The 10031-nt window shown below is 44.4% G+C and overlaps 1 protein-coding gene across 3 annotated transcripts in view; it reads right to left on the bottom strand.

The window, feature by feature from the left end:
- The window catches only part of rundc3ab (RUN domain containing 3Ab), a 41656-nt gene extending 37856 nt beyond the window's left edge, over positions 1-3800 (bottom strand). For all 3 annotated transcript variants that reach the window (XR_009656342.1, XR_009656343.1, XM_060938799.1), the window contains exon 1: positions 3652-3800. Coding sequence is in view for 1 of the 3 variants with exons in the window: in XM_060938799.1 (XP_060794782.1) it covers positions 3652-3731 (80 nt within the window). In the remaining 2 variants the exon portion in view is untranslated. The remainder of the gene's footprint in view (positions 1-3651) is intronic.
- Positions 3801-10031: the final 6231 nt, after the last annotated feature.

Below are 10031 nucleotides of genomic sequence, written 5' to 3' on the forward strand. Positions count from 1 at the left end.
GTTAAACGAAGATGATGATATCCTGTTCTCATTTGGAAAGTTTTCATCTATGCAGACAAATTTCAATGGGATTTTGTTAATTAAAGTTTAAAATATGAGGTTTGTTTGCCCTTTATACTTGGTTGCAGAATCGAATCGAAGGGTCTGAATTGTGAATCGAACTGAATCGGTCTCTTAGTGAATCATTGCAGCCCTACTAACCACTACACCACCATGCTGCCCCCTGATGCCTTCTGAAATCAACCATCAGCTCCTGGGTCTTTTTGGTATTCAGAGCCATGGCCGTAGCCAGCTATAAGGCCACTGAGGTCCGGACCTCTGTCATTTTTAAGAGCTGAAAATACATCTCATCTCATTATTTCTATCTGCTTTATCCTGTTCTACAGGGTCGCAGGCAAGCTGGAGCCTATCCCAGGTGACTACGGGCAAAAGACGGGGTACACCCTGGACAAGTCGCCAGGTCATCACAGGGCTGACACATAGACACAGACAACCATTCACACTCACACCTACGGTCAATTTAGAGTCACCAGTTAATCTAACCTGCATGTCTTTGGACTGTGGGGGAAACCGGAGCACCCGTAGGAAACCCACGCGGACACAGGGAGAACATGCAAACTCCACACAGAAAGGCCCTCGCCGGTCACGGGCTCAAACCCGGACCTTCTTGCTGTGAGGCGACAGCGCTAAACACTACACCACCGTGCCGCCCTGAAAATACATTTGTACGCTGGATTCAACTGGATAAAAAAATAAAGAATAACATTAAAATGTCTCCGTAAAAAGTGCATTGTTAGTTATGTTAAACGTTGATTCTGTCTCCTGTGTCTGTTTCATGCGTGCGGCTCTGAGACCAAGAACACAAAAACGAATGAGTGTGCGACTCGGGGGAGGAACGCAGTGCAGTAGACACATTTTTTTCATGGTAACCATCAGCGCACTTTCATGAAGCTGTTAAATTTACATTTTCAAAGCAGCGCAGTTGTAGCCTGACTTGTTTGTGATTTTAAAAATAAATCATCCGATAAGCCAAAGCAACAGAGTAGAAAGTTTCAACTTATGTTTGCCTTGGATAACTTTGCCTTGTGATATGAGAGAGGGTAAGAGGATCTTGGTGGGATTGGGCCCTCTGCGTCTGTATCTTGCATGCGTCAGACTACATGGTTAGGGTATCTTTTGTCCTCATTGCTTGGGCCAGATCAAACCATTAAACAAGCTTAAATTATTCTTACTCTTGCGACATACATGTTTTTTTTTTTTTTCAAAACTGATGATATTCAGTTCAAACACCATTAAAAGTAATTTCAGTTATAGATCTCTTGTGTGGGCAGCACGGTGGTGTAGTGGTTAGCGCTGTCGCCTCACAGCAAGAAGGTTCGGGTTCGAGCCCCGTGGCCGGCGAGGGCCTTTCTGTGCGGAGTTTGCATGTTCTCCCCGTGTCCGTGTGGGTTTCCTCCGGGTGCTCTGGTTTCCCCCACAGTCCAAAGACACGCAGGTTAGGTTAACTGGTGACTCTAAATTGACCGTAGGTGTGAATGTGAGTGTGAATGGTTGTCTGTGTCTATGTGTCAGCCCTGTCATGACCTAGCGACTTGTCCAGGGTGTACCCCACCTTTCGCCCGTAGTCAGCTGGGATAGGCTCCAGCTTGCCTGCGACCCTGTAGAACAGGATAAAGTGGCTAGAGATAATGAGATGAGATGAGATCTCTTGTGTGACGTGTAATTCACCCCTCTCATTTAAATATGTCGAAAATTTTTCGGCGCGCGCTTTGGGCACGCATCACGGACCTCGGTGATTTTAAAATGTTGGCTACGGCCCTGTTCAGAGCCAAGTTCTTCTCAGCACACCAGTCTGTCAGCTTCTGAATCTCCTCCTCTCTGTAGGCAGACCATTCTTCAATACTGGGGCATTCAGAGCTCAATACTGCCTCGTAAATTGTACCCCGTCCTGTATATAGCTGCTCCTCCCTATGGAGTGCCTTTTGTCTCATTTAATCTCATTATCTGTAGCCGCTTTATCCTGTTCTACAGGGTCGCAGGCAAGCTGGAGCCTATCCCAGCTGACTACGGGTGAAAGGCGGGGTACACACTGGACAAGTCGCCAGGTCATCACAGGGCTGACACATAGACACAGACAACCATTCACACTCACACCTACGGTCAATTTAGAGTCACCAGTTAACCTAACCTGCATGTCTTTGGACTGTGGGGGAAACCGGAGCACCTGGAGGAAACCCACGGGGAGAACATGCAAACTCCGCATAGAAAGGCCCTCGCCAGCCACGGGGCTCGAACCCAGATCTTCTTGCTGTGAGGCGACAGCGCTAACCACTACACCACCATGCCGCCCAGTGCCTTTTGTGCTTTGCATAAAATGTACCTGTTAGCATTTTAGCCTGACTCAAGAACAAAGTGTTGAATGGGGGAGACAGGAAGGGGTTTGTCCTTTTTTTTTTTTTGAAACACATTATTATTATTATTATTATTATTATTGGGCGGCACGGTGGTGTAGTGGTTAGCGCTGTCGCCTCACAGCAAGAAGGTCCTGGGTTCGAGCCCCGGGGCCGGCGAGGGCCTTTCTGTGTGGAGTTTGCATGTTCTCCCCGTGTCCGCGTGGGTTTCCTCCGGGTGCTCCGGTTTCCCCCACAGTCCAAAGACATGCAGGTTAGGTTAACTGGTGACTCTAAATTGACCGTAGGTGTGAATGTGAGTGTGAATGGTTGTCTGTGTCTATGTGTCAGCCCTGTGATGACCTGGTGACTTGTCCAGGGTGTACCCCGCCTTTCGCCCGTAGTCAGCTGGGATAGGCTCCAGCTTGCCTGCGACCCTGTAGAAGGATAAAGCGGCTAGAGATAATGAGATGAGATGAGATTATTATTATTTGAAATTCATGAATAAATTATTAACAAATAAGAAAAAACAAGCCAGAATGATATTTTTATGACGTGTTTATTTTTGAAATAATTATTAAAACCCCGCTACAGGAAGCCACAGCTTTCTCTCAGCTGGTACCGACGGCTCCTCGCGCGCCTTTCACCCTGACGGAAGGTTGTCGTCATGGCAACGACCTCATCCGGGAACTATCATCAATCACGTCACCAAAAATAAATAAATAAAAAGAAAATAAATAATGCTCTTTTTTAAATAAAACAAAACAAATCAAACCCAAACAGAACTACGAAAAACCTTGTGAAAAAAAATTCTGTTTTTTATAAAATATACATATTTTTATATTTTTATATTAGCCTCTGTAGGCTAACGCCGAGGTCTGGTGCTACAATAAATTAGCTAATTAGCTATTATTATTATTGTTGCTGCTTGTAAAAAGAAATGTCTCTAGCGGACCATTTAAAAATGCGAGTTGTCGAATTACAAGTCGAAATAGCGTCGTAAGCATGACGTAAACCAGGTGATGCGGTCACTATGGTGATTTATTTATTTATTTATTTATTTAGGTTTGCTTTACTGTCCTCCAGATCACAGTATCTCAATTTATCTAAATGGAAACCGGAAGTCGCGCGAATACAGCCCGGGGGCGTTTGGGCGGGTTATGATGCTATTTTTTCTTGGTGCTTTGATTAAACCGGGAATCCCGACTCGAGGCGCACACAGTGAACAGTGTAGGGGGTTTAATAAAGTTTATTACCGCACCTGCAGACGGTGATCAGGTTCTTCCGTTCCACTGCTACGCTCCTCGAGCCTCCTTTCTTCGCGTGTGCGCCCATCGCCATCGCGGTGTGAGCGCGTGCGTTGCGGGAAGAGGACGGCGGCACCGGGCGCCGCTGTCCGTTCAGCACCACGGCCGGCCGCGGAACCGGAAGCGGAAAAAAACTCCTCCCTTCCGCGCTGCGTCACAGACTCGACACTCAACAAACCCTCACCAAACTGCGCCGGAGTCATGAGGTGGATTTATCTGTCAGATTGCATAAAAAAAAATTATGAAATTTCGGTTTTGTTTGTATTCAGAAGCAAAAGCTTGAGAAGAGAAAACGCCCATTCTTTTCTACTCACTAGGGCCAACACTTATGTACACAGTTTAAAATTGTGTAAAGATGATTATTTATAGCAGGGGTTTCCAAAGTGTGGGAGAGTCAGCCCCCCCGCCCCCTCAGAGAGCAAAGAAACAACAGCCCCCCCCCCCCCCCCCACACACACACACACACACAAGTTTTGTTGTTGCTATACTTAATGTTCCATTCGTATTTTTAAAAAATGGTTGTTGTACACATTTTTATTTTTTTCTTTTACACATTTTAAACATCTGTGCTTTTTGAAAAACATCTTTTTTTTACACATTTAAAACATATGAGCTTTATTAAAACATCTTTTTTTCACATCTTTTTGACATATGAGCTTTATTAAAACATCTTTTTTTACACATTTAAAACATATGAGCTTTATTAAAACATCTTTTTTTTACACATTTAAAACATATGAGCTTTATTAAAACATCTTTTTTTTTACACATTTAAAACATATGAGCTTTATTAAAACATCTTTTTTTCACACATTTTTGACATATGAGCTTTATTAAAACATCTTTTTTTACACATTTAAAACATATGAGCTTTATTAAAACATCTTTTTTTCACACATTTTTGACATATGAGCTTTATTAAAACATCTTTTTTTACACATTTTAAACATCTGTGCTTTTTGAAAACATCTTTTTTACACATTTAAAACATATGAGCTTTATTAAAACATCTTTTTTACACATTTTAAACATCTGTGCTTTTTGAAAACATCTTTTTTACACATTTAAAACATATGAGCTTTATTAAAACGTTTTTTTACACATTTAAAACATATGAGCTTTATTAAAACATCTTTTTTTACACATTTAAAACATATGAGCTTTATTAAAACATCTTTTTTACACATTTTAAACATCTGTGCTTTTTTAAAACATATTTTTTACACATTTTAAACATCTGTGCTTTTTGAAAACATCTTTTTTTACACATTTTAAACATATGTGCTTTTTTAAACATCTTTTTTTTACACATTTTAAACATATGAGCTTTATTAAAATATACTACGACAGATTTGGAGTCAAGGAAGGAAAGCCTGATAAACAGCCATCAGGCCCCAGCAGAAGGCAGTGGCGAATTGCCGAAATGCGCCAAGACCTGCAAGCATTTAAGAAGAGGTGGCGGAGGGCAGAACACCAGGAGAAGGAAGCACTGAGCGAGCTAAGCTCAGAGGTGCGGAGAAACCTACTCCAGTTACAAAGGGCAGAGGCAATTCGGAGAAGACAGAAAGAGAAGTGCCAGCAGCGGAAATCATTCTTTAACAATCCATTCCGCTATACATCTGACCTCCTTGGCCAGCCAAAAAGCGGAAGACTGGCATGTTCCAAGGAGGAAGTGGAAGATGCCGTCAAGGCAGAGCATAGTGACCCCAGCAGGGATCTACCACTGGGAGAGTGCCCCTTCCCAATTCCAAAGCTCAATCCAAGCACCCCTTTCAACATGGCAGACTTCACTTTTGAAGAAGTGAGCTCAGTGGTGAGACGGGCTCGTGCGGGATCGGCTCCTGGTCCATCAGGGACTTCTTATAAGATCTATAAGAACTGCCCGCAACTGCTAAGGAGGCTGGCCTCACTCCTGTGCACACTGTGGAAGAAGAAGCAGGAACCCTGGCTGTGGACACTTGCTGAGGGATGTTTCATTCCTAAAGAGCTAAATTCATCGAGCCTTGACCAGTTCAGGGAGATTTCCCTGCTGGATGTGGAGGGGAAGGTCTTCTGGGCAATTATTGCTAGAAGGTTAACCTCGTACTTACTTAACAACGGCTATGTTGACGCAAGTGTCCAGAAAGGAGGAGTACCGGGTTACTCTGGATGCCTGGAGCACACGTCGGTAATCAGCCAGATCATCAAGGAAGCGAAGAGGAACAAGAAGACCCTCTCAGTGGTCTGGCTAGATCTTGCCAAGGCTTACCCAAACATACCACACCAGCTCATCTGCAAGGCATTGGAGCATTACCAAGTACCACCAGAGGTCGTCAAGCTGGTGATGTCTCATATGGACTCATTGCAGATGAGGTTTAGCGTCCGGGATTTTACTACCAAGTGGCAGAGGCTTGAAAAGGGGATCATGGCTGGCTGCACAATATCGGTTTCCTTGTTTGTGGCAGCTATGAACCTGCTACTCAAAGCAGGAGAGTCACAGTGCAAAGGACCGATGGCAGGTGATGGGACAAGGCATCCAACCTGCAGAGCCTTCATGGACAACATCACTGTGATGACCCCATCCATTCTCGGGACACGATGGGTCCTGAGTTCATTGGAGAAGATGGCCACCTGGGCCCACATGCAGTTCAAGTCTGGCAAATCCAGGAGCTTGTGCCTCCTGAATGGGAGTCTGTCGGAAAACACCTTCAGCATCCAGGGGTTGGAGATTCCAACCATTCAGGAGGAGCGAATCTGGTGCTTGGGGAAGAGTTATGACAGTACCCTGAAGGATAGAGGGAACCTCGAGGACACCTCAGCCCAACTACAGGAGTGGCTGAGGAGAATCGACAAGAGTTTGCTGCTGGGCAGGTTCAAGGTGTGGTGCTTCCAGTATGGCATCATACCAAGACTCCAGTGGCCATTTCTGCTTTATGACTTCCCACTAACCAGAGTAGAAGCAATGGAGAGAGTCTGTAGTAGGTTTATCCGGAAATGGCTGGGTGTCCCTCCAGCGTTTAGCTCAGTCAACCTCTACAGCAAGTCATCAGTACTCCGTTTACCATGCTCCTCCATCGTCGAAGAATTCAAGGTAACCAAGGCAAGGGCAGCGTGCACGCTTTTACTCTCCAAGGATACAAAAGTCAGGCATGCAAGCACCGCTATCAGTTGCGGCAGGAAGTGGAAACCCCTGGAAGCGGTGAAGGAAGCAGAAGCCTACTGGAGGCATCAGGAAATTGTGGGCACTGTGTGTCGGGGACGTCTAGGGCTCGGCAACTACAGCGTCAAGAGCTGGGCGAAAAACAGCACACCAGATAGAAGGGACTTGGTGGTGCAAAGGGTCTGGGAGACAGCCGAAGAAGACCGTCGTATTAAAGCGGCGGGGCTGGGCTCCCAGGCGCGTTGGATGCAGTGGGAAGAGGTGCTCGAGAGGCCATTGTCTTGGAAAGAGCTGTGGCATACTGACCAAGGCAAGCTGAACTTCCTGCTGCGTGCTGTGGCCGATCTCCTACCCACACCAAGCAATTTGAAGATTTGGGGCAAGGAGCAGGAGGCATCCTGCAGTCAGTGCGGTGCCAGCCTCTGCACACTGAACCACATTTTGACCAGCTGCCCAAAAGCTCTCGCGGATGGGCGCTACAGGTGGAGACACGACAAAGTCCTCACCGAGGTCGCCAAGTGGGTCGAACTGCAGAGAGGTAACGTCAACAAACAGCCGCCAGCACCACCAAGATTCACAGGCTTCCATCTAGAGGGCAGCAAGGTTCCAAAGGGAAAAAGACCCAACAACCTACCATCTCTGCTGCACCGTGCAATAGATTGGGAGCTGCATGTGGATCTCAAGAAGAAGCTGGTCTTTCCTCAGGAGGTCGTGGCAACTACCCTCCGACCGGATATGATCCTTCTTTCTAGGAGTTCAAAGTCCATCATTCTAGCCGAACTCACTGTTCCCTGGGAAGACAGGCTAGCCATATCCCATCAGGCAAAGAAGGCTAAGTACCAGGACATAGTGGAAGAGGCGAGCCTTGCTGGGTAGCATGCCACCCTCTATCCAATCGAGGTCGGCGCTCGGGGTTTCCCTGCAACGTCGTCGCACAGTTTCCTGCAGAAGATTGGGCTTGATTCCAAGCAACTGCGGAAGGCTATCAGGGAGATAGCCACAGTAGCCGAAACCAGTTCCAGGTGGCTGTGGCTGTCAAGGAATCATAGCTGGACCCCTTCTGCAGGTGAAGGCTAACTCAGCCTTTGCTGCCCCACTCAGGAGAGGTGTACAGGTTAAGGGGCGAAACACCTGTGACCCTGAGATGCCTGCTGAGGATGCAGAAGGGGTCCCTAGGAACACCACAACACTTCACCAGTTCGATCTTTAACTTCCACATCCTTAGTTGCTCCTGCAGTCTCTGCTCGTAGCAAAGCATCTTCGGTGTTTATTTCATCTTAAAACATCTTTTTTACACATTTTAAACATCTGTGCTTTTTAAAACATTTTTTTACACATTTTAAACATCTGTGCTTTTTAAAACATTTTTTACACATTTTAAACATCTGTGCTTTTTGAAAACATCTTTTTTTACATATTAACATCTGTGCTTTTTTAAAACATCGTTTTTTTACACATTTTAAACATCTGTGCTTTTTTAAAAACATTTTTTACACATTTTAAACATCTGTGCTTTTTATAAACATCTTTTTTTACACATTTTAAACATCTGAGCTTTTTAAAACATTTTTTTACACATTTTAAACATCTGTGCTTTTTAAAACATCTTTTTTACACATTTTAAACATCTGTACTTTTTTTAAAACATCTTTTTTACACATTTTAAACATCTGTGCTTTTTTAAAACATCTTTTTTTACACATTTTAAACATCTCATAGCATCGTTAGCTAGCACCTCTTGGCAGACAACACACTGTGGCAGTGGAGCATCTTCAGATCCAGTCCATGAAAATCCAAACTTTAAAAAATCGTGGTCATACTTCCTTCTTTTTTTGCTTGGCCCAGACTCTGTCTCCTCACTCACTGTAGCTTTAGGTACTAAAAATCGATCCATTTTGTCTCTGGCAAAGGCTAGCTGAAGTTCGCTAAATGTCCGCAATAGTAACTTATTCTGGTTTATTTTTCCTCGCGTTGCGCCCCCTAGGGGAGGCACGCCCCACACTTTGAAAAGCCCTGATTTATAGCATAACAGTGTTTTGTTCCTCGAGCTTTATACAGTGGTGCTTGAAAGTTTGTGAACCCTTTAGAATTTTCTATATTTCTGCATAAATAGGACCTAAAACATCATCAGATTTTCACACAAGTCCTAAAAGTAGATAAAGAGAACCCAGTTAAACAAATGAGACAAAAATATTATACTTGGTCATTTATTTATTGAGGAAAATGATCCAATATTACATATCTATGAGTGGCAAAAGTATGTGAACCTCTAGGATTAGCAGTTAATTTGAAGGTGAAATTCGGGTCAGGTGTTTTCAATCAATGGGATGACAATCAGGTGTGAGTGGGCACCCTGTTTTATTTAAAGAACAGGGATCTATCAAAGTCTGATCTTCACAACACGTTTGTGGAAGTGTATCATGGCACGAACAAAGGAGATTTCTGAGGACCTCAGAAAAAGCGTCATCAGGCTGGAAAAGGTTACAAAACCATTTCTAAAGAGTTTGGACTCCACCGATCCACAGTCAGACAGATTGTGTACAAATGGAGGAAATTCAAGACCATTGTTACCCTCCCAAGGAGTGGTCGACCAACAAAGATCACTCCAAGAGCAAGGCATGTAATAGTCGGCGAGGTCACAAAGGACCCCAGGGTAACTTCTAAGCAACTGAAGGCCTCTCTCACATTGGCTAATGTTAATGTTCATGAGTCCACCATCAGGAGAACATGGAACAACAATGGTGTGCATGGCAGGGTTGCAAGGAGAAAGCCACTGCTCTCCAAAAAGAACATAGCTGTTCATCTGCAGTTTGCTAAAGATCACATGGACAAGCCAGAAGGCTATTGGAAAAATGTTTTATGGATGGATGAGACCAAAATAGATAAGAACCTTATCCCATCTGTGAAACATGGTGGTGGTAGTATCATGGTTTGGGCCTGTTTTGCTGCATCTGGGCCAGGACGGCTTGCCATCATTGATGGAACAATGAATTCTGAATTATACCAGCAAATTCTAAAGGAAAATGTCAGGACATCTGTCCATGAACTGAATCTCAAGAGAAGGTGGGTCATGCAGCAAGACACCGACCCTAAGCACACAAATCATTCTAGTCAAGTCAAAGAATGGTTAAAGAATAAAGTTAATGTTTTGGAATGGCCAAGTCAAAGTCCTGACCTTAATCCAATTGAAATGTT

The sequence above is a fragment of the Neoarius graeffei genome, chromosome 14, assembly GCF_027579695.1.
Source record: "Neoarius graeffei isolate fNeoGra1 chromosome 14, fNeoGra1.pri, whole genome shotgun sequence".
Lineage (NCBI taxonomy): Eukaryota > Metazoa > Chordata > Actinopteri > Siluriformes > Ariidae > Neoarius > Neoarius graeffei.